The 24711-nt window shown below is 47.4% G+C and overlaps 1 protein-coding gene across 1 annotated transcript in view; it reads right to left on the bottom strand.

Annotated features, from left to right (window-relative positions):
- Nucleotides 1-12838: 12838 nt before the first annotated feature.
- Nucleotides 12839-24711, bottom strand: part of PRPF6 (pre-mRNA processing factor 6) — a 29839-nt gene continuing 17966 nt past the window's right edge. The window contains exons 13-21 of the mRNA XM_035122786.2: nt 24235-24356; nt 23197-23335; nt 21388-21507; nt 20496-20672; nt 19755-19888; nt 19563-19654; nt 17589-17703; nt 15107-15233; nt 12839-14354 (exon numbers count right to left, since the gene is read on the bottom strand). Of these exons, the coding sequence (XP_034978677.2) occupies nt 14202-14354; nt 15107-15233; nt 17589-17703; nt 19563-19654; nt 19755-19888; nt 20496-20672; nt 21388-21507; nt 23197-23335; nt 24235-24356 (1179 nt within the window). The 3' untranslated portion in view covers nt 12839-14201. The remainder of the gene's footprint in view (nt 14355-15106; nt 15234-17588; nt 17704-19562; nt 19655-19754; nt 19889-20495; nt 20673-21387; nt 21508-23196; nt 23336-24234; nt 24357-24711) is intronic.

Below are 24711 nucleotides of genomic sequence, written 5' to 3' on the forward strand. Positions count from 1 at the left end.
GACTTCCCTGTATCCCTTGTCCCTCACAATATCGATACCGCGTTTGATGTAAGTCTTCTAAAATAAGGTAGCGTCCACAATAATCGAAAGAAGCCAGGACAGGGCCCTGTTTTGGTGTCTTTAACCTTCGTCAGCTAAGTTTAAGGAGGTCAACGTGTACCCAATTGTTCTCTGACCTCCTTAAACTTAGCTGACGAAGGCTAAAGACACCAAAACAGGGCCCTGTCCTGGCTTCTGACTTTGGATTATTGTGGACACTACAGTCATACCTCGGTTTACGTACACCTCGGTTTGAGTATTTTCAGTTTAAGTACTCCGCGGACCTGTCTGGAACAGATTAATCCACTTTCCATTACTTTCAGTGGGAAGGTTCGCTTCAGGTTAAGTACGCTTCAGGTTAAGTACAGACTTCCGGAACCAATTACACTCATACCTTGGGTTAAGTACGCTTCAGTTTAAGTACTCCGTGGACCCGTCTGGAACAGATTAATCCACTTTCCATTACTTTCAATGGGAAAGTTCGCTTCAGGTTAAGTACGCTTCAGGTTAAGTACAGACTTCCGGAACCAATTGTGTTTGTAAACCGAGGTACCACTGTACCTTATTTTAGAAGACTCTTACATCAAACGCGGTATCAATATAGTCTGATTTCGGATTATTGTGGCCTCTATCTGACTGTTTAAAAGACTTCTACACCAAATGCCGTATTGATATTTTGCATCAAAAGACTCTTTAATGGAACTGGAACCTGAACATACTCATATATGCATCAGAGGGTGAGGAGAATTGGGCACAGTGTGTTGCAGATATTGAAAATTCGGCGTGCGGCACTTCGACGCATGAGCGGGGAGGTCTTTGCGAGGGAGCGAAGTTTCCCACACTCGCGAGGCGCCCCAGGGACTGGCCTGACGGCACATTGGCGCCCTGTCAGCGCTCTGGGAGATGCCGGGGCGTTCCAGGTCCTTCTCGTGGAGCCAGAAGCCGCCACCAAAAAGCAGAAGAGCTTCTGGAAGACGTACTCGACAACTGTGTCCCCCTCCGCTTGGCGCAGGGCCACGCATGAGAAAAGGCCCGAGAGCGAGGCTGGGGAATCGTTAAGGCAAATAATCGCAAACAGACCCGAGAGTGGCCTGTGTTTGTTTTGTTAATTGTCACCGTAAAATGCTGTGCAGAGCCTGACAAAGGAACACCAGCGCTGACTCCACCGTTTGGGGGGGGGGAGCATCGTTCTCTTGAAAAACAATCCCGTCTCCTTTCGAGGCAGGAGGCAACGGAGGATGGGTGGAGATGCAATGCCATAGGGGAGGCCTAGGGGGAGGAAACCTCAGGAGTCTGTGTGGTATATGGAGAGTACCAGAGGGTAGGGAGGTGGTGCGTCAGAGGAACGCCAACTAGAATGGAATTGGTATCTATAGCACATTGTTTTACATGTTGAAGGCCCCCGGTGTGATGCTCAAGGCTGCCAAGCAGAGATCAGAAAGACCCGTGTCTCAAATCCTGGAGAGACACGGTGTCACGGTCGGGTCGGCGGGCGTCAGGACCAGAGGCAAGATGGTGGTGAAGAAGCAGGGTCGAAGGCATAGGCGAAGGTCCACGGGGTACGAAGCTAGGCGAAGGCAAAGCGAGGGTCCAGGAACAAGAAGCAAGGCGAAGGTCCATGGGGCAGGAGCAAGGCGAAGGCGAAGCAAGGGTCCAAGGAGCAAGGAGCAAGGCGAAGGATCCAGGAACAAGAAGCAAGGCGAAGGTCCACGGGGCAGGAGCAAGGCGAAGGCGAGGCAGGAGTCCAAGAAGCACGGCGGCAACAAGGCAAGGGTCCAAGGAACAGGAGGCCAGATGCAACCAGGCAGGGATAGCGTTGCTGTGGCCAAGAGCTGAAGGGAAATGCTGGGCTTTTATCCCTCCCAGCTCCTGCCACCAGGTGCAGTGAGATCTCAAGTGGCCTCACCTGGGTGACTACTCCTTGCCTCCCCAGCACAAGCTGAGGACTTCACCTGTGTGGCCACGCCTTGCTTCTCCAGGACAAGCTGAGGCATGCCCCAGTCCTGCAAAGCACTACAGGCCCCAGAGCCTGACTCCTGCCCATACTCCTGACACACGGCTGGTCAGGGGTGTCACATGGAAGAAGGAGCAAGCTTGTCTTCTCCTGTTCCCGAGGGTAGGACTCGAACCAATGGCTTCAAGTTACAAGAAAGGAGATTCCGACCAAACATCACAAAGAGCTTTCTGACAGTGAGAGCTGTTTGACAGTCAAGTGGTCTCCCTCAGAAGGTTCTGGGCTCTCCTTCCTCGGAGGTTTTTAAGCAGAGGTCCATGCTATAGGTCGAAAGTCTGCTGTGGAATCCCTTATACTAGGATGGTATGCCTGTGGGGAAATGTGGAGAACTGAAATATCAGAAACTGAAAGAAACCAGAGTAGAAGACAGCTTCACCCTTCAACCGATGTCTCGTAGCTATATCTCTATTTCTCCAGTTGAGGACGCAGGTTTATTGGATTAAATGCTTTTATCTAGAAGTACTGTGTTGAAAGGGGCTAGAAAAATAAAACAGCAACAAAATTAAAAAAAAACCTTCACTTGGGCACAAGACACCCCAGCTGAATCTGGACCTATCCAAGACAGATTACAAATTACACCTAATAATCCACAGTTGCTGGTCTCCATAGCTGGCTGATGGCGGTTCTGGGAAGGAGGAGAACATCCTACAAACACATCAACTAACACTTTTGTTGATCCATGCCTGGTGGGTAGGAATAGAAAGAGGCATTGCAGGAGTTCAGGCATGGTGTGAACTGCGTAGCTCCCTCCTAAATATAAGCTTCCCCCCCACTCCCTCAGCCTTCCCTTTGGTGTAGGAGACAACCTGCCGCAGGCCTCGATTAAGAGCCCTGCAAGGGAGCTGTATAAAACCCTGTTAATAAGCCTGTTAAGCCAGAGAAACTGTGGAGCTCCCTCCCTCAGGAAGCAGTGGTGGCTGCCAACCTGGATGGCAGAAGAAGAAGAAGAAGAAGAAGAAGAAGAAGAAGAAGAAGAAGAAGAAGAAGAAGAAGAAGAAGAAGAAGAAGAAGAAGAAGAAGAAGAAGAAGAAGAAGAAGAAGAGTTTGGATTTGATATCCTGCATTATCACTACCCTAAGGAGCCTCAAAGCAGCTAACATTCTCCTTTCCCTTCCTCCCCCACAACAAACACTCTGTGAAGTGCGTGAGGCTGAGAGACTTCAGAGAAGTGTGACTAGCCCAAGGTTACCCAGCAGCTGCATGTGGAGGAGCAGAGACGCAAACCCGGTTCCCCCGATTACAAGTCTACCACTCTTAACCACTACACCACACTGGCAAATTCCTGGAGGAGAGGGCTATGGATGGCTGCTAGCTAGGATGGCTCTGCTCTGCCTACACAGTCGGAGGCAGCAATGCTCCCCAATGCCAGTTGCTGGAAACCATAGAAAGGTGTCCTCATGCTCGAATCCTGCTTGCAGATTCCACACAGGAATCTGGTTGGCCACTGTGAAAATGGAGTGCTGGAATAGATGGACCACTGGTTCTATCCAGCAGGCTCTTAACTTCGTCTTCTTTGGTGATCGCTCGTAACCGAGTAAGATTGTCTTCCATGAGCACGGCCTTAACCTACTATATCAGGCTTCCTCAAACTCAGCCCTCCAGATGTTTTGAGACTATAATTCCCATCATCCCTGACCACTGGTCCTGCTAGCTAGGGATCATGGGAGTTGTAGGCCAAAAACATATGGAGGGCCAAGTTTGAGGAGGCCTGTACTATGTGAAGCTTGAACTGGATCTGCAAGGTTTGGTGGCCAGGATACCTATCTAAAAATGCTGGGCAGGGCAGGTAATGGGGGCTGCCTGCTCATGATTTGCAGACAGTCATCCCTTATCCAAAGTCTCTCTCTTCACACACGTACACACCCAATCGGAGCCCAAGGGATTCTCTATTCCCTTTTCCCTTTGTTCTGTACTTCACACACCTGCCTGCCTGCCCTCTGTCGGCCTGTCCCATCCCGTCGCATCCTGAACGGAATTCCTCTTGTCTGTCTGGAGCCAGTGAGAGGACAACAGATGGACCCTCCCTAAACGGCTCCAAAAAATCAGGACTGTCTGCCGAAAGTCTGGCCCATGAATTCTTATTAACCACAATCACCGGGCCGTGCGCTTGCAAAGCTGGAAGAGGTGGAGGATATTTATTTTCTATTTAATTGGAAATGCATGTACATGCTACCCCTTCAGTTCAGGACCGGCAGGAATGATCCAGGATAGCTAATGAGCCTCTATTTTATCCGGGGAGTAAATCTTTCAAGTAAATATGAAAAATAAACCAAAAAAAAAAAAAAAATCACACATGAGCCAGGGAAACGGAAGAATAAAAACACCGAGTCGTGGCAAATGGAATAAAATCAATTCAGCCAGACCTTCAAAGGGTTGTGATAGGATCGTTGAGTTGGAAGGGGTCTTGGAGGGCAATTAGACCTTACCCGTTCGCTCAGAGCAGGATTTGCAAGGCAAGATGCAACTACAATCTCTGCGGCTGATGAGCGTCCATTCTCTACTTAAATGCCCAGAGCAAAGGCAGTCCTCCTGAGACAGCCTGTGCCACTGCTTTTGCTGTTAGGAGGGGAGCTCTTTCCATCAGAAAGGTTCTCCTGATGTTTAGCCCCAAACTGCTTCCCTCCAATTTACATCCCTTGGCTCGAAGTCCTGCACTTGGGATGTCTGCCCAATCTGCTCCAAAACAGCCCTTCGGATATTTGCAGGCAGCTATCGAGCATTCCTCATCGGACGTGATTTCCAGATTCCTCACTGCGTTTGCAGAACTTGCCAGTATCATTCTTCCCCCTTGTCTGCTTTCTCACCTAAGAAAACCCCCAGATGCTTCAGTCTCTCCTTGTAGGGAATAACTCCACCTCCATTCTCATTCCAGCATTTCAGCTGCCCTGTTCTCTGCAATCTGTAGAATCACGCACGGGCTGGGAGAAAGTGCAATATAAGTACAATAGAAGACCATCTTTTCCCAAGGGGCAATCAGAACCGTATGCAGTATTCCAGCTGGGCGCAGGTGCATGCAGAGAGGCCTTGAAGGCTTTCCTGGGCCTTCCTCAGGAACCCCAGCCCCTCACTTGCCCCCCATGGCTGCTCTGGGAGGAAACGTCCCTCGCCTCCCCCCCCCCGGCTGCTATTTTGGTGAGCCTCTCCTGTTCCAGTTTCCTTCTTCCGGTTGTTTTGTTCTGACCCTTCTCCCTGTCGCTTCTCTCTCTCTCCTTCCCCCCTCCACTCTTTCCTTCCTTCCGTCCTGAGTTTCCATGCCATCATCCCTCCGAGGACATTTGGCGATGAGGAAATCCACCCCTGCTTTCTCCACCCTTTCAGAACTAAGCTAGCAACTTGCAACTCCCATACTCCCTCTGACTGAGCACAAAAGAGCGAAGGCTGTAACTGGGAGAACAGCAGCACTGGGGTTGGGGGAGATTCCCTTCCCTTCCTGGTCTTCTTCCAGTCCCCACCACCGATTTTGAGAAACGCGGGAAGGGTTAAGCATCCTCCCTCCCTCCCTCCACTGAAATTGGCAACCTCCCACCCCTGCTTTTCAACAAAATAATAATTTGTAAAAAAACAAAACAGAAGATGGAAAAAAGAGTGCATTTTCTTCATATCTTCTGCATTCATGTGTGCATGTTCTTACAGCCAACAATCACATCACAGCATTTGGAGAAGTGGGATAGCTGACCGATTGCTGTGCTATATCTCGCACCATGGTTCGGGGGGGGGGGGAGGTCCTGTGTGCCTGTGAATTGGTTTGTTCTGCCTCAAAATGCAGGCCAAACAAAATCCCGCAGCATCCCTGGGCTGGAAAACACCCTCATCTGCCTTCGTGGCCACCCAAATCAGGTGGTTTTTAAAGGCTTGTGTGTCTTTCGTGGAAGATAAAGGCTACCAATGAATACCAGCTATGAAAACACCAAGATCAGAGGGAGCCTAACCCACAAACACCGGTTGTCCGCGATCTCGAGTGCTCAGGTCCTGTTTGCAGGCTTCCCAAAAGCATCTTATCGGCCACTGGGGGAGGACTGGACAAGGTGGGCTGTTGGCCCGATCCTGTCGGGCTCCTTCTTGCGCTCATCTGTGCTGCACATGCAAAACAAGGTCTCTTTTTAAGGAAGAGCTGTGAAGCTTGGGCAACACAGCCAAGGAACTGTGGGAAGGAGGAAACCGAAGGCTGCCTGTCTATGGAGCGTTCATCCTGATTTGTTTTCAGGAAGATTAGGCAACATTGGTTATTCAGTGAGCGTTCATGCTGATCCGACTGCAGAGAGATTCAATGCCGTTGCCAAAGAAGTCTTATCCTGCACTGCAGGGGGTTGGACTAGATGATCCTCAGAGTCCCTTTCAATTATTCTCTCCCACACTTTCAGGTGCATTTCCCCATCACACACCCCTTTTTACTACCTACATTAAAATAGATTTCTTTTTACATCAGCTTTGAATTCCATTGTAGCTTACCTACTTTTTTGCAAAGTTTTAAATTATCTGTGCTTTATCCGTGTTCGTTTTAAATTTTGTGAGCTGTCTCCTGCCCCGGTTCTGGGGAAAAGACACAATCCAAACACAAACAAACGGATGAATGAATTTTGAGAAATCAGGTTTGCAGCACTAATTGCACAACCTGGATTTGTCATAATGTGTCTGAACGCCAGTCTTGAAGTGTCCAGACTTTTCGTTTCAGACCCTTTTTCAGTATGTATTTTAACACTCCAGAATGCTCTTGCTTATCTGCTTTAGCGATAGATTCCTCACTTCTTTTAACTGACTGCGTGCCTGCTTTTGGTTTTTGGTTGTTGTTTTTTAAGTGGATAGTTGTGGAAATTTAGCAGGGGAATCTTTTGACAACAGTCGTTTCCTTGCCAGGAAAATAAACACCATACAAAACCTTCCCCTGCGAAAATGTCTCTGTGCTGGGCCGCTGTGAAAGGCACGGGAGGGGAACTAGTAAAATAAATATAATTAAATATAAAGCAATAGTCAGAAAGTGCTGCCTTTTAGGGTCTGGGTATGAATGAGTGAATGAGAGTCTTTCCCTCACCCACCATTTTCACCTTTCTGATTTGGCTAGAATGCCAAGACTTCCGACCGAAGCAAAACACAGCACCAGGTAAAGTATCAGGTTTCTGCCTTGCTCTCTGTTATGATTGGGTTTGTGGATGGTTCTCACGCCGATTTTCAGTGTGTTATTCAAAATACGCTCAAAAAGAGCGGGGTAGACTCTCACTATTTAAAATGAAACCTTGGCAAAATAATCATTTTTACCAACTGCACATTCCCCTTTCATGCTCACCGGGGGCAGGATCCATAACTGTGCGTGTCCCGTCCCTCAACCCCCAATTATCCTGCAAGAGGTGAACGAAGGGGCACAGGAAGCCCCCTTCCACCGAGTCAGACCATTGGGTCTATCTGCCTCAATATTGTCCACCGGGACTGGCAGCAGCAATCTGGAGTTGCGGAAAGGGGGACGACACACCTTGTCCTCCCTGTAGAGGCCATTGGGTATCGAACCTGCGACCTTCTGCATGCAGAGCGGGTGCTGTAACCACTGAGCTACGGCCTGCCCTCTTTCACAACCGCCAAACCTTTTCCTGTGGGGTTAAGCAACCCCAATGAAGCTCATCTCCGGCACATACCTCAATTTCGCCAAGTATCGCTTGTCTCCCTTTTTTGAGTGGGCTTGCACCCCAACCCCTCACTGAATACAGTCACATAAATAGGGCACTGTTTGAATTGACCATAGGGAGGCTGAGACTTTCCTTTCTTTTTTAAAAGAATTGTTAAACGAAAAATTCCGAACGGAGCGTAAAGTTACATCTGTATAGATTTCAGGGGGAGAAGAGGCGCTGGACAGCTCTCTACTGCCCCCTGGTGTTGAGGCTGGCAAGGTCTCAGCGAGGGAAAGCTTTTTTTAAAAAAGTTGCACTGTATAGCAGTATACTCTAATGTGGACGTTTCTGCACAAAGGAGAACCTTTAGACAAGGGCAATGAATGGTTTTGTTTTGAATGAGCGCATTAAGTCAAATGCGTTGTAGCTCCTTAGCTCTGCAATCAATGGGTTGCGCTGTTTTTAACTACGTTTTCAAAGGCACAATATAGACCAGTGATGGCGAACCAATGACACGCGTGTCAGACGTGACACGCAGAGCCCTCACTGCTGGCACGCGCCCCATTGGCCCATTTGTTGTTGTTGTTGCTGCTGGTAGCCAGAGATTGGTTTTTTAACTCTTTCTGTGCTGTTTTTTCCGGTGCTTCGGCAGACGATGATTGGGTGTAACAGCATTCATTTTTTAACCCGTTCTGTGCTGGGGGTTTTTGGCGCTTTGGCAGACTATGTCAGTGCTGCCTGTTAGTTCTAGCCAAGGTATTATTCATCATTTATTTCTGTTCTCTTTCCCCCCAAAAAATGCACAGCAGCTTTGTGGCATCCCCCAAAAAAAGCAAAGCAACTTTTGCACCCCCCCAAAAAACCCTCCAAAACTTTGGTCAGCAGCTCCCCCAAAAAGCTCAACAACTCTGGGCACTTTGTGATAAATAAGGGGTTTTTGGTTTGGTTTGGTTAAATAATTAGTTTTTGGTTTATTAAATACAGTTATATATTACAATTATACATTTTTGTTATTTAAACTATAAATATCACAAAATTATGTTTTTTTTCTCGAAGTGACACAACACCCGAGTTATGCTCGGTTTTTTGGCGAATTTTGACACACCAAGCTTAAAAGGTTGCCCATCACTGATATAGACCAGTGGTTCTCAGTCTTTTAAAAATCTGGGCCACACTTTCAGAATTTTGCTCGTGCAGCACTGAATTTCTTTATTGATAAAAAATACACTGGGAAACAAAAAAGCAACTCCTAGCGGTACTTGATTTATAACATAGAACAAAACTATTTTATATGATAATGGGACATCCAGAAAGTATAAAATGATGCAGCTACACAATGGTATGAATAATTCCTGAAATATAATTATAAATAAGCCTCTTACATATGTACCTTTAGTGTGCATACAAACTCAATGAGATCCATGAGCTTGCTTTTGCCAGGTCATCTCGTTTATATTAAGTCTAATTTGAGACAAACTGTCGTCTCCTCATCAACACAAAGAGGCCTTTCTCTTTTCTGATCTTTCCTATTGGCCAGAGTTCAAAATTCCTGTTCACAACAATATATTGTCGAGAACTGCAGAAGAATAGCCAGTCCTCTTGAAGAGAGGGGTGTCCTCTGTATCAGTTGATGCTCTTGCTCTCATTTTGAAAAGATATCTATCCATATTCCACAAACAAAATAAAATAAAATGGTATTACGGTATATTATGCTACCCTGAAATGTTTAAATGTTTCTGATTGCCATTGGAACTTCCTGCCACACTGTGCCATCCTCTCTCACCACACCAGCCTGACACACTTGCCACACCCTTTGAGAACCATCGATATAGATACGTAACTTTAGGACAGGGATGGGAAATCTGGATATTTTTGGACTCCAACTCCCATCAACCGCAGCCAGCATGGCCGATGGGAGTTGTAGTCCAATGAACTGTAGTTGGCTGAAGAGCCACAATTCCTGACATATCCAGATACAGCTGGGAAGGACTCCTTGCAGAGCCTCTAAGCAAGATGGACCAGAAGTGCGATTCATTCACTGTAAGGCAAATTTCTGTGTTTCTAAAACTGGTCACTTCCACAGCTAGGGCCTAGAACTGCAGAGTGGCCTTGTATTACTCTTATATCAGTGTTTCCCAACCTTTTTTGGGCCACGGCACACTTGTTCTATGAAAAAAAATCCCGCAGCACACCAACTCTGTGCCGCCCTATATTTAGTTTAGTTTGGAGGGGAGACGTAAAGCATGCCACTGAAGAACTGCTGCGCGGTAGCCAGGCAGACCCACCAGGCGCAGAGCCTGCGGAGCGAGCGGGGACACGTTAGACGGCACACACAGACCCCAGACGGGCAGACACGGGCGCGCAGCTGCCGCCGCCTCCCTCCCAGCCGCCCCAGGCAGCCGCCGCCGCTCTGGCCCGGCGAAGGGAAGCCCTGCGCAGCCTTCCCCGCCTGCCTCCTCCTCCCCAGGCGGCGGCGGCGGCGCCCTCTCTGGCCTCCGGCTGGATGCCGACTCTAAATTTTGCCGCGACGTGCGGCGACGAGAAGGGCGATTTGCAGTGTCACGTGCCTGGCGGCCGCCAATACTCAACCTCGCATCGTGACCCGGCCGGCTTCCTTTCCGGCGGGTCAGCGACGTGACAATGCAAATCGCCCTTCTCGTCGCGGCACACCAGCCAGCGTCTCGCGGCACAGTAGTGTGCCGCGGAACACCGGTTGAGAAACGCTGTCTTATATTCCTTGAAAGTCCAGAACAATGAGATAACGTAGGGGCACTACAATCAGACTTCTGTGGTTTTCACATCTGCAGTTGTGATGGTCTCACGAGAAATAGGTTAAAACTGGGAGAGGTCTAGCAAAGAGCAACCCAAGTGATCAAGGAGACATAGCTGTGCTCGCAAGGGTGAAGGCCACTAACACATTTAGGGCTTTGTAGCTCAGGGAGTAGCTCAGCTGCTGGAGGAGACTCTTGAGAGTCCCATGGACTGCGAGAAGATCAAACCTATCCATTCTGAAGGAAATCAGCCCTGAGCGCTCATTGGAAGGATAGATCCTGAAGCTGAGGCTCCAATACTTTGGCCACCTCATGAGAAGACTCCCTGGAAAAGACCCTGATGTTTGGAAAGATTGAGGGCACAGAGGACGAGATGGTTGGACAGTGTTCTCAAAGCTACCAAAAAGAGTTTGACCAAACTGAGGGAGGCCCCAGTGACCTCTAGGAACAGGATCTGCCTTAAATTGTCAACACTGGCAGTATGTCTCAAAGCTTTTAGACAGGTTTTCCCAGCCCTACCTGCTGGGCTAAACCTGGGCCCTTCCGTGAGCAAAGCATTGTCTACCACTGAGGTGCAGTTCTTTCCTCTGGCAGATCTTGTTTATACACCAAGTGTCCATTTCGCTCCTTATTCCCACCACCCACAATTCAAGACCTGCAACACGTGTATCAGCAGGATCTGGGCCAATCCAAACCATCTTTGGAGATACAGCAGTGGAACAGTCTTTTAGCTGGGCTTCAGCCCACTGCAAGCAAGTTGGATCTATTCACCGCCGTGTGCATGATTCAGCCTTCAGCCGGCATTGCGGTTTATGGCACAAACACACATACTGAAGGCAGAATCCTGGGTTGACCAAGCTTGGCGAAGGCTCCCAAGGATTTCACAGGAAACGCCAAAGTCACTGAGATGATGGTCAAGGAGGATGTGCTTCTTTCTTTCCACCAGCAGAGGAGGCTGGAGGTAAATAAATCTCCCCTTCAGGACCAAGAACTGAATAGCTACAGCGGGAAGGTAAACTGTGTTTCTGTGTGCTGCTCTGGTTCGCCAGAAGCGGCTTTGTCATGCTGGCCACATGACCTGGAAGCTGTATGCCGGCTCCCTTGGCCAGTAACGCAAGATGAGCGCTGCAACCCCAGAGTCGGTCACGACTGGACCTAATGGTCAGGGGTCCCTTTACCTTTACATTTGACAGAAAAGTGCTGTGGTTTTTTTAAAAAACAACAACAAACGAACAGGGCTGTACTTTCGATATTCTAATTACAATATAAAAATCAAGTTTGGGCATAAAAATACATGCCACCCAGTCGTTTGGAGAAGGATCCAGGAGAATCTAATTGTTTTGAACCCAATTATTTTGCCAGAATCTTCAGAAAAGGCTTTTTCCGGGTTTCGCTTCCCACTCCTTTCCCCGAGATTGTACTCCCAAATCTGGCACCTCCAACAAGGAGTGAAGCTACATAAAAGAGTGGGGGGGGGCGCCTTTTGGCACTGCAAGATCAGCAACAACAAAACCACCGCCACCCAAAAGTGGTGTAGTGAAAGAGCCCTCTTGTTAGCCGAAGTAGAAGATTAACATGCCCCATTCAGCATTCATTCGATTGCTTCTAGCAGTTATCCCCTCTTGAGCACTGAGAAAAGAACACAGAGAGAGACAACACGGGTCCAGTTCACTTGGCGATCACACAAAAGAAAAGATGTTCTTAGTATTATAGATATGGCTGTCGCAGACAAACTGGGCTGGGAGAACTGGGGTCCGCCTCTAAAGGCACACACACTAGACATGGAGGGCAGACCCAGTTGCCAAACACCTTTAGGCTCTGAAGATTCCCATGCAGGTTCTCATGTGTGTGCCTGCACAGAGATCGTAATGAAGAATGGGGCGGCTTTAGCCTTAGCCCCTACCCTCTCTCCATGCCATTTCTGAATGTAGAAGGGAAACCTGGAAACATTAGAAGTGTGACTAGTCAGAGCCCCATGGCGTATGTTGGGGAAACTTATGTGGCGCCCTCTGGATATTGCTGGACAACATCTCCCATCTGAAAGGCATGACATGGGCTACTCCTGCTGTGTTGTCAAGTGACGTCTCTCCCCGCCTGGTGCCTTCCATGGTTGGGGGTGACGCACGTTCCAGTCCGAAACATCTCGAGGGCAAGGCATTGGAAAAAGGCTAGTCTACTGAATGTCTGAACATCCATGCCCCCTTCCCCCCATTTAGGGGGTCTACCACTTTAGAGGTTTTCCTATAGTTAACCCTCTGCCTCTACCCCCACCTACGTTTTTTGGTCAACTCCAAACAACCGCACTCATCTCTCACACGCAGTAAAGATCGGAGTCAAAAAAGTATCACAAAACGAAACAGGATTGTATTTTACAGCTTCTTACTATGTACAACCATCATTGGTTCATGTTCTTTTAAAAAAAAAACCAACCAAGGTTTCATCCAGAAACACTCAAGATATAATATCTTAACACAGAAGACGTTTTAGGGAAAGAAAAGTGTCAGGGATGCTGGGTTGTTTCATCTGGGGATGGGAAAGCTTTGGTGTGTTGTCGTGGGAGGGACTCAAGCAAGGAGTCAAGCTGGGATTTATTTATTTTTAAAAAAATCCATCTACACGAAAAAAGACTTTCATCCAGGGCAGCCACACACGTCCATCACTGGGACAAATTTATGCAAGTTCCAGTGAAATGAATGGGAGGTTCACACGAACCTGTTGGGACAATTGTGTTGCACCCATTCATTTCACTGGGGTGTTTGCAGGTGACATTCCTGCTGGGCTTTGTGTACAACCCACAGACCTCGCCGACCCACCTCTGTCCTCCCAAAAAGCCGCCTCTTCTGTTTGACACGGAAAAGGGTTCCCTTCTTGCTTTTCCAGCCTTATGCCACCGACTTCTATGGTTAAGCATGTGGACTGCAAAGTCTATTTTCAACTGCTGTTCTACTCCTGTGATACCTTTCCTCTTAAGAAAGATGACATGTCTTAATTCCGGAGAGAATAGTCTCTCTACCTTAATGTAGCTAAAGGCATTTTGTTGAGGTTCTGTCCTAACCCCACTGAGCTCCAAACGGGTCTCATCCTGAAGTCAACCTTTTCAACTTTTGCCTTTCAACTGCCACCTGTGGGTCTTTGAGCAATCGTTGCCTTTCAGGCCTCAATGGGGTCACATCTACGCAGCAAACCTGAATTGGTTTCAACATCATAGCTTCCCACACAAGAAGTTCTGAAAACTCCGGAAAAGGTCTTCGGCTTTCCTTGAAGATCCCTAACATTCTCTGTCAGAGAGAATCCCCCTTGTGGAACACCAGGACAGCTAAACTCATTTGAAAACGGGTTATATTTCACTGTTTGTGTTCCGCAGGCTGCCATGCCCTAAACAGCTAGGAGTCACTTTCATCGAGGACACAATAAGACAAACTGAGTACTGGAAAACTAAAAAGGCTCAGTTGCTTTTCAGAGGTAACGCACCAGGTGGAGTCCAGGCAGAGTGAAATAAAATGCTTGCCAGCTGACAGGCCAAGGTTCCCACTATTCATGCTTCAGGATGGCTAAGATAGTAAATAATGCTCTCTCCCTACACAATAGTTATTTTGCTCATTAAGAAGCGCTTGGGGGAGGGATTGGCTTTCCTTTTAAAGCTGACCAGGGAAAAGTGTCACCCCCTTTTCTCTGCCCTCCAGACTCCTTCCAGGAGCCATAGCCTGAGGGGATGACGTCCAAGGTGTGGAAGCCAAGCCAAGAGGTTACGGTGTGGCTCAACAAAGCCTCCTCTCTCCTCTAGAAAGTGTTCTTTATCTTGGCCGCCACCAGCACCAGGATCTCCCCAATCTTGCTCTGCCAGTTGCTGGTGTCCTTGGAGACCTCACACCACAGCTCTCCATGGCGCGGCTCTGCGTTTTCACAACGCTTCCTCACGTCCTCTTGCTGCTCCTGCAGGGAGAAAACAGCAGAGGAGTCAGCTTTAACCATTTACGTCCAAAAGGATCCCCAAGAACAGTGCAATTCTGGATATCTTTACTCAGAAATGAAGTCCCACTGCACTCAGTGAGGCTCACTCACCAGAATGTGCATTTAGGACTGCAGCTTAGAAAGAAACACAAGTTTCTTGCTAAACTCTGCCCTATTATGTGGTTTCAGTTTCACTGAGCTGAGAAGGCCAACCCACCCCTCTCTAAGAATTCCACAGTCCTCAGTCATGTGCATTCAGTTGCTGAAATGATTAGCAGTGTTGGGGCCAATGGAAAAGCTCACCGTTGCAAAGGGGATCCTCTGAGATCTGCCCAAGGAGTTGTGGAATCACAGGCTGGGAGTACTGCACCCTGCTTCCACGTTTGAAGTAGCAGGTACATTGCCCAGCACTTCCTTTTTTTAAAAAGGCATTTGCCAGAGAACTGCTGAAGCACTTGAAAGGAAGAGAGTTACATCCATCAAGAAGTGCTCTTTTGAGAAAGGCAGGCCCTATCCAAGGGGAGAGATGTGGAGCAGGTGAAGGAACTCCCGTGAGATCCTTGCTCACCCTCCACAGAAGATCACTGAAGCTCCTTCCCAAGAAACGTGGAATGCTGCTCAGCCTCAGCTTTTGCAGACTTGGAAATGGAAAGCAGCAGGAAACTGAGGTGCCCCAAATCAGCAAAATCTCCTCAGCGGGTCCATTTAAAGATTGGCAGATCCCTTCAAGTTACCTCTGTGCCATGTTGAAGCTCGAATTTGTAGAAGAAAGCCCAGGCGTCCCCCAGGTCAGAATCTATCTTCACTGTCCGATGGAACCACTCACGAGCCTTGGTTATTTTACGTTCACTCCAGAACAACCTATGAAGGAAAGAGAGTTAGGAAGGAGATGAACTGGGGAGACCAGCAACACCTTTCTGATAACACATTTTGCATCGGGGCATTTGCCTTGACCAGTATCTAGTCACACAGCCTATGCAGAGGAAACAACTTTTGGGATGCTCTTCAGAATATTATATTGGCCTTTGCAAGGAGATAAAATGCAAATGCTAAGCTGCCTTTTAAAAGATGAGTCGCTCCAGGGAAGGCAGTAAATCATCTCTAGCCAAGCCAGAATGGACCCTCTTTAGTTTATTTGTGCAGTGCTCATCCACCCTGCAGCACTCCATTCAACACCTGCACAGCAGTCCCATAAACAAGGGATAGAGAAGCAGTGACCCTCCAAATACTGCCGGGACCCAATATTCATCAGCCACAGCCAGCATGGCCAAAGCTGACGGTAGCTGAAAGCCCAGCGATACTAGGAGGGCGATAGGTCCCGCAACTCTGCCACAAACACACAAACAGACCTAACTCGGCTTGCTGCCAACAAGCAAGGGGATTAGGAAATGGAAGACTTTTTTAGATTGCTGATCGAACGAACGATGGGCACAGTGCCGCAGAAGTGGTTCCTGTGCATGCCCGGTGGAAATGAATGGGAGCTGCGTCAAGAGACATGCTTGGTGGACTGTGTACAATGCTGAAGTTTGCAACCAAATTAGATCCCCTTCTCCAACAGAGCACAGCTGTTAACTACGGAAAATCCACCTGGGAAGCAGCCAGCCGAAGACTTGGAGCGCAGCTGTGGAGGGAGAACTAAGGGCTATGCTTAATTCCAGAGCTTTTCTGCCTGCACGTTCTAAAAATCTGCTTGTGCACTTTTAGGATTTGTCCCCCAATGAACCAGCTGCACTGGCTTTTGTTTTGTTGTGACAGGGGTCAATTTATGCACATCAAAAGACAGGCTCAGTCAAGACCAACAAATCTCATTTGCTGCGATTTGATAGAAAGGTTGCCTGGAAAGCTGAGCTGCATGATAGAGGAAAGAAACACTACCTGCAAGATTCACATCTGATGCTCTTGAAAGTCATTTGCAAGCCCATTGATTATTATGGGTTGCACCATATCACAAGGCAGGGACACAGGTCACTAGGGCAATGAAACGTTGCTTAGATGACCAGCAAAAGCTAGGTGGTTTTTATGGACTCTTCGTTTACCTACCCATTTGTCTTGGAGTTTAGAGTCTCCAAGCCAAGCATTCCAGTGGTTTTGAAAATTTCTATCTCCATTCGTGCAATTTTCTAACCTTTTGCTATCTTTAATCCATCTGCCCTGGGATTTTTTTAAGTTAACAAAGTGGTGTGTGTGTGTGTGTGGAATCATTTCAAAGATACATTTTATGTACAGCCAAGTAAACCTTGAACAAATTAGTAGTGCTGATCGGGTCATGTACTAAACAACCCCATTCCTGAGTGTCTGTAGCAGAACTCGAGCAAACTGCAGGCGGTTTTGAGGGGCAAATGCTGCAGTCCCATGGGGCAATGCTGGCCAGGCCTGTTGGGTCTGTACAGGGAGAGCATGCTAGAGCACAGCCAATGCTCCCTAGTGCCATTTACAGGGGAATATCAGGAGGGCAAGCTGCCTTTGTTAGAAGACTGTGTCCACCTCTACTCATGTTCCATTCGAGGAAAACTCCAATGTTCTCAGAACACAGTTTCAAAGCGGCTGCAGTACTTGATAATGGCTGACAAATGGGCTAAAAGCATTCCTGTGCAGACAAGCCTACCTTAGACAGCTGGGGCAATTTTAACCTGTTTTAATATTTAAACTTTTGCACATTTTCAAGGAGGGTTGTGAATTTACTGTCTTATCTCTTTGTAAATCACTTCAATTGTGGGTTGTTGTTGTTTTTACAATCAAACAGTGTATAAATTTTATGGAATTAAGTAAGTAAGTAAATAAGCCAATGTCAGCCACTCCAGCCTATGCATCAAAATCAAATCATATGCAGTTTGCTCCAACTTATTAAAAGCTGCTCAAGCTGGAGATAGGAAGATCCGGGATTTGTACAATGCTTACTGGTTGTTTTTAACACAACACATAATTTTTGTAATTTACCACAAGTCTTTAAAAATGGGAAATGTTTTTTTTTCCTGAAATTGGGAGTATGAAAGGAAAAGGAGGCAAGGGGAAAGAAGAGCTGTGCAGAGCATATTCCCACTGTTCCTAACTTCATGCAACTTCTTAATTGCTCAGCCTTTAATCAAAGTCCACCGGGGGGGGGGGGGGACCTGATCATCCTGAACTACTTAGGATTCCAGATAATGTACCAGACCTTTCTTATCCAAAGAAGGCTTTATAAACCCTGCAAGTCAGATTGCAGACACCGTTACTCACTTGGCCACAGCCAGGAGGACGTGGGGGTCGTGCTCACATTTCTTCAAAGCGTCCACACTCTTGGTCTTCCTTTGGGGTCTTGCCTCTAGGAAGATTGCTTCCGACCATAGGATCCCTAAAAGTCAAAGAAGGTTGAAATCGGACCGGATAACAGACAATGGCAAGTTGCTACCGCTCGCTCACAGCAGGTATTATAACCTCCAAGCCAGGAGGCTCCCACAAAAAAAAGACTCCACCGTTTTAATTTAGGCAGTTTTGCATACATTTGCTGCCAGCAGATGCTCGGTACTTCTGCATCTCTCTGAAGACTAAAACCTCTGCAGATGCTAATACTGGCAACACAAACAGAAGGGATTAGATCAGGCATCCCCAAACTGCGGCCCTCCAGATGTTTTGGCCTACAACTCCCATGATCCCTAGCTAACAGGACCAGTGGTCAGGGAAGATGGGAATTGTAGTCCAAAACATCTGGAGGGCCGAAGTTTGGGGATGCCTGGATTAGATTGCTGAGATCCCCAAACTGAACAGTGTGTTTCTGAATGGTGCTTCTCACCTGTCCCTTTTGCATGTCCCTGCTCAGCAGCAACCTCGCCAGGTGGAGTGGAGCTGAAATGTTAGCTTGCCAGTAGGTGAACCGCTGTTGCTTACTGGGGAGGGGAGGTTGGGAAGGTGATGGGGAGGTTGGTGTGATGCAAGCACACTGGAACAGCAAATGCAACACTCAAGCACTGCGCTGACCTCCACACCAGCTCATTCCCCCAGATAAGCAACAGTGACCCTTTGTACCTGCCAGGAAGCTAGCATAGCAGCTCTGCACCACCTGGTGGGGTTGGGCTGAGGGGGAAATATCCCATGTGGGCTGGGAGGGGCTTGGTTTGTGCTGAGGTCACCACCCCATCTGGGTAGCTAGGATGAGCTCAAGCAGCACACCTGAATCTTGCAAAGGAGACCTACACAGATGTGTTTTCACGACTGTGTTTTGAAGCAGGCACAGGCAAACTCGGCCCTCCAGATATTTTGAGACTACAATTCCTATCATCCCTGACCAATGGTCCTGTTAGCTAGGGATGATGGGAGTTGGAGTCCCAAAACATCTGGAGGGCCGAGTTTGCCTATGCCTGTTTTAAAGGGCTTCATATCCTACATCTGCAACCAACTCAACCTCCCCAAATCAGCCCCTTCCTTCATTTAATTACTACGTAGATAAAAAAGAAACATTTTAAACATCCCAGTGATTACTACAAAAGAACTTTTTTTTCCATCGCTGCATTCATTTCTCAACATTCAAGAAATAAGCCCCAGTGGGCTGAACTGACCGTTTTCAATCTCTTTATTTGCTTAGTATCAAAGGAGGGCCCTCTCTCCATAGGAGGAGGTTTGGCATGGAAGATAAGCGTTAAGGTTGCTCTGGGCTCTTTTGGTGTGGGCAAGCCAGCCATTCATTAGGACCACACATAGAGAATTTTAACTGCCACAGATAGACCCAAACAAAGCCTCTCTCAAGCATCAGCTCTCATCTCTTCAGAGATAAGCAAACAAGACTGAGTACAAGCCTCCAGAGGGAGATGTGTCAGGAAACTGAAACATGCACCATCTGGTAGACGTCTGATGAGTTTCGAAGGAGAATGAGGCCTACATAGACTGGGGCTTAGTGGACCAGAAAGAGGCATGGCAATGTCGAAGTTCAAACCCATGGATTGCCCAATAGCTATTTGCATTGAGAGAATAACCGCAGATCCTTCTCACACTGTATGGTTGTCCCTAATGGCCAGGACAGGGAAAAGGAAAAACTGCAGACAGGTGTCATGTGAGGGGGGCTCACACAGTACAAAGGGTGGGCACATTGAGGTTGCTTTAGAAGAGGCGTGCCAGCTAGCCTAAAGTTGTGATGCTAATTGAGAGGGTTGTGTTTCTAAAAGAACTCAAAGGTTAAGCAAAGGCCAACACACGAAAGAGAAATGACCCCTCCGTCACCTGAGTTGGGACACTCTTGTAGAGCCTTGGCCATCAGCGTATTGGCGATGTTCTTCAGTCCAGCTCTGTATTCTAATCGCACAGATTCCAACCTGCAGGAGGGAAGAGCCCCACGTTTCAAGAGGTTACAAAAGCTGCAGGAGATTTCTAAGAAATGAAAGACGCGAAATATCCGTAGGTTCTCTTGCTCACCACAGGTCTTGGTTCTTTGGATTCTTCAAGCGAGACTTCTCCAAGATGGCTCTGGCTCGGGTGAGCTGGCCGACCTTCTCCTCCAGCCTGGACAACAGCAGCCAAAGGGGTATGGAACCGGGGCACTTCTTCAGCTGTTTGGAAGGGAATAAAGCCTTACTCAAGAGGCCACGACTGCGGACACAACTGCAGTCACAGACACTTCGGTTGCTGAAAAGACCTGTGGCTACAAACCGCAAGTATTTATTGGATTGGACTCTTTTCATTGCAGGCGGAATTATTTCTGCACCATCATGGAATGGGGGTGCGGGAAACAAGAATTTATTTGTCCTTAGAAAACTGTTCCCGTTAACAAGTCTGAGCTGGGCACATCTTTAGAGAGCCTGGTTTATTGATCAGGTACTTAAGAGCAGCCTCGCTAGTCAGTCACTTTCCTGGAACGACTCATTAATCGTCACGGACAAAATCTGTCCAAGCCAAACAGTAACGCAAAGGCATGCAAGAATACTGGGGTGGGAGTGAGAGAAGAACTGCTGATGTGTCTGATAAAATGTTGACACTGACTGCAAGGTTGATGCAGTGGCTGCAATGGTCTGAGCCAGGAGCCTGACCTCTGCTGCTCCTGTTTGGCTTTCCACAGGGACGCTCAACTGCAGAGGCTACTGCAGGAGCGTTCCATCTTCTCCCCAAGGAATAAGGAGGAGGCAGGGAGGAGGAAAAGGAAGCAGGTTGTGCCCTTACCCCTTGGTTATAGGCATCTCGGGCTTTTTCTATCAGTTCCTCCTGCTCCTCTATTTGCCCTTTCATCATCCACAGTTTAGGGAAGTCTTCGTAGTGCTTCAGCGCTTCCTCGCAGAGCTCCTGAGCTGCAGCAATGTTCCCAAGAACCCACTCGAGTTTGACAGACTTCATGAAGACCTAAGAGGATGGAGGGGAAGAGAGAGAGAGATCATCTCAAAGACTGTCACAGCCAGACCACACGTATTCCAGTCCAAACGCACCCACAGCTTGCGAGAGCTATCATGCCCCATGAAGAAGTTTTTGTACTGTTGTTTGGCTGCTCATTTCAACCAATTTAATCGAGTTTCTACTGGGCAACGAACCCTCGGGAAGCAAGATGTTTAAAAAATTAAAAGGCAATTCAAGCAAAACCATTGAAAAGACCCAGACTGTAACTGGTCCCATGTCTAAGTGGCAGAGCAGCTGCTTCCCCTTGCCAAAGGTCCCAGGCTCAGTCCCCAGCATCTCCAGTTGAAAGACTTTAACGATGAAGGATTGGAAAAGACCCTTTTGCTCAAACCATCACCATTAGACTAGACAAGAGAAATGAGTCCAGTTCTGTAAAGGCAGTTTCATACATTCACTGGGGGCTGGGTGGTGGTGGTTTCAATAATAATAATAATAATAATAATAATAATAATAATAATAATAATAATTTATTATTTATACCCCGCCCATCTGGCTGGGTTTCCCCAGCCACTCTGGGCGGCTTCCAACAGAAAAATAAAATAAAATAATCTATTAAACATTAAAAGCCTCCCTAAACAGGGCTACCTTCGGATGTCTTCTAAAAATCTGGTAGCTGTTTTTCTCTTTGACATCTGATGGGACATTCAACGCTGAAATAGCTTACCCTGGCTGTTGGGGCGCTGCTACGAGCCTTGGCCAACAATCTCCTTGCTCTTTCATATTCGTTATTTTCAGATTCCAACTTCACAGCAGCCAGCCAAATCTCTTCGCTGTTTGGGTTGGCCTGGATAACGACAACAGAAGGGCAGACAAATATATGTAAAGGAAAGCAGTGGTGGGCGTTAAAAGGATGTTGCTTGCTTCTTCCGACATCCACCAGCCCTGTTCTTGCTCTATTCCATTAGAGGTAGCACTTCATATTATTCACAGAGTGTGGTGCATGAAAGCCGAATGCTACAGAGTCCTGTTGGCAGTTCAGGAGTCAGATACCACCTTCTGATTTCCTCAGTGGAAGCTGCCAATGGATCTCTGATGGATCAGCTACAGTGCTGAAATGGTACACGCACCAAACACAGGGTTTGTTTATTTATTTCTCATGCCAATATCCTACCACTCCTCCGTGTGTGTGTGAGAGAGAGAGAGAGGGGGGGGGAGAGAAATGTGGGGCACTACACACACACACAAACATTTATATAAAAATTAAGAAACATGTTAATTTTCCAAATAATGATTTGCAAAACATGCAGGCCTCATCAAGGAAACACACAGTCATCGACGCATGACTCTCCGTTTGATGGCCCCACCCAACTTACATCACTTTTGTTTCAATTGGGACAAGACAGTGATGCCAACCTCCTCTTTCCAATGGGAGCAGCGGAGGCAGCTGTGGACTTGCCTTGTCTGACCATGCCAGCAACAAAGCAAACCCTCTTTTTTTCACACTTCCTTTGGGTTCCTTCCTTGGGAACCTCAAATCGAGGTGCTGCTGGTTTAGTTAGGCACTTTCCCTCCAGGCAAAATTCTTTTAAACAACTGCTTTTAAACAAGCAAATGACTACTCAGAAATATTTGTCTGCCAATCCTGAGAATTCATTAACACACTCAAAACAGAGCTCTTCAAGTAAAATAATCCAGCTGGCAGTTTTCCTATGAGGAGCAGAGTATAAAATATGTTCACTACTGGCTTGTGATCACCAGCTTCTGGCACAGAAAACCCCACAAGATCCAGGCTCAGTCTCCTGATGTGGTGGCCTTTGTCACGGTAGGAGAGAGCAGTGGGCAGGTGCAACTTCTAATAGTGCAAACAAGTTCATCGAGATGTACAGGCAGCACTGGTGCAGACCTGAAAACAGCCACTTGCTTGGTGTTGACCTTTTGGCAAGGCTACCTTCATCCCTGTAATGTTGCAGGAAATGCTAAAACATGGTAGCACTCTGCAGACTCCCCAGAGGCCCCCCTGCTGCCAACATGATAATCTGTTAGGTATCAAGCATTTTTCATTCCCCCAGAGTTTTTAATGCATTTTTTATTTTTATTTATTGTATCTTTATCTCATTTTTCTAAACCACTCTGCATGCTCCACTGAAGGGTGATATATAAATCTTTAGAATTCAACTGTTTCTTGCAAAAAAAACGGTCACTGAGGAAGGCTGCTGCTCAGTGCTGAAGCACTTGTGATAAAGATTAAGCAATATGCTTAATCTTTTATCCAAATTTCCAAGAGACTTAGTGGAAAGACCAAAATATTGGGTAAAGAAAAGTCAGGATATTACAGCCAACATTTTATTTAAATATGAAGGGCACATAGTGGATTGATTCTGGTGATCAAGAAATTCCAGCTATGGGATTCCGCTACATTTCATTGCCATGGAACAAAATACAATCCCTCAACACAGAGAGTGCTTCTTGCTTGTAACATCACGTCTTGTCCCCATGGTAATGGACACAGCCATGCAAAGAGACGCGCACTCACCTGGAAAGCCAAAGCCAGGATACTCCTGGCGGCAGGGACGTCTCCAGCAAGCCATTTCGATTTGGCTCCCATGAGCCAGAGGACTTCGGCTTTGGGGCAGTGAGCCACGGCCCTCTGCAGGAGAGCCTCCAAGGATTCCCTGCGGGGACGAATGAGAGCACCAGTGACCCAGAATGCTGAGCTCCGCGTATTGTCAGCCAGTATAAGCCATTGCTACCGTCACAAGAGCCCAGAGCCATAACCTTTCCTCACTTATTTAATCAAGGAGGCTGTAGGAAAAGCTGTACCACGACACAAACCGCTGCCCACTTAAAACTACAAAATCAGCTTCTGGAAAACACTCTCCAATGTGGTTCATTACATAAGTGGAGAAGGTGAGTAATAAGAAGCAGAGCAAGGGTAGCTTGCATATTCCAGAAGATACGCTGTTAATAAGCATCTTTCAAGCAGTCTACTAAATGTATTATGGATCACAGTAACCAATACTTTTTTAAAAAAATGAATCCTATGAGAAGGATCATGGAAGGATATTCAGAGAGCTTCTTCCTTAAATAGGATAGGCCTATCTACAAAAGGGACCCAGGTGGCGCTGTGGTTAAACCACTGAGCCTAGGACTTGCTGATCAGAAGGTCGGCGGTTCGAATCCCTGTGACGGGGTGAGCTCCCGTTGCTTGGTCCCAGCTCCTGCCAACCTAGCAGTTCGAAAGCACGTCAAAATGCAAGTAGATAAATAGGAACCGCTACAGCGGGAAGGTAAACGGCGTTTCCATGTGCTGCTCTGGTTCTTCAGAAGCGGCTTTGTCATGCTGGCCACATGACCTGGAAGCTGTACGCCGGCTCCCTTGGCCAATAATGCGAGATGAGTGCGCAACCCCAGAGTCGGTCACGACTGGACCTAATGGTCAGGGGTCCCTTTACCTTTTTATCTACAAAAGGGGTTTCCCCTCCAGGATGCAACAGGTGAAAGCAAACACACACCCTGCAAAAGTAACTATCATGATGAGCTGGGATCATGCAGAACCAAGAATGTGACATACCTGGTTCCATGATTCTTTTCGAAATAGGCTGCTCGCAACCACACACTTTTCTTGCTGGGGAAGACTTGTAAGGCGTAGGCATAGATTGCCCGGGCACACTCAAGTGCATTGTGAGCGACGCACTGTGGGAACACAAGAACACAAAACTATTGGGGCTTCTGCAACAAAGAGCAAAGTTGGTCAACATTTATGGATTTGTCTTTTCATGACTTTTGTGTGTGCATACTCAAAAGGGATTTCTGTGTATTAGTTTCTCTTTCAACCAGATGATTCTAGAATGGTAAAGAGGGTTGATTTCCCCCCACCTTGTCAGTGTGTGCATGTGTGTGGATTCCGGTCCAGTTTAAGAATTCAGAGTGATCATGGATCACTCTGATCAGGCTGATCATTGTCCAGGATAACTGCCCCAGACTAAGAAGCAGTATCACGTTGCAATTTGCCCTAAAATTGGATGCAATAGCCACAATGCAAAACACA

This window comes from Zootoca vivipara, chromosome 7, assembly GCF_963506605.1.
Source record: "Zootoca vivipara chromosome 7, rZooViv1.1, whole genome shotgun sequence".
In the NCBI taxonomy this organism is placed as follows: domain Eukaryota; kingdom Metazoa; phylum Chordata; class Lepidosauria; order Squamata; family Lacertidae; genus Zootoca; species Zootoca vivipara.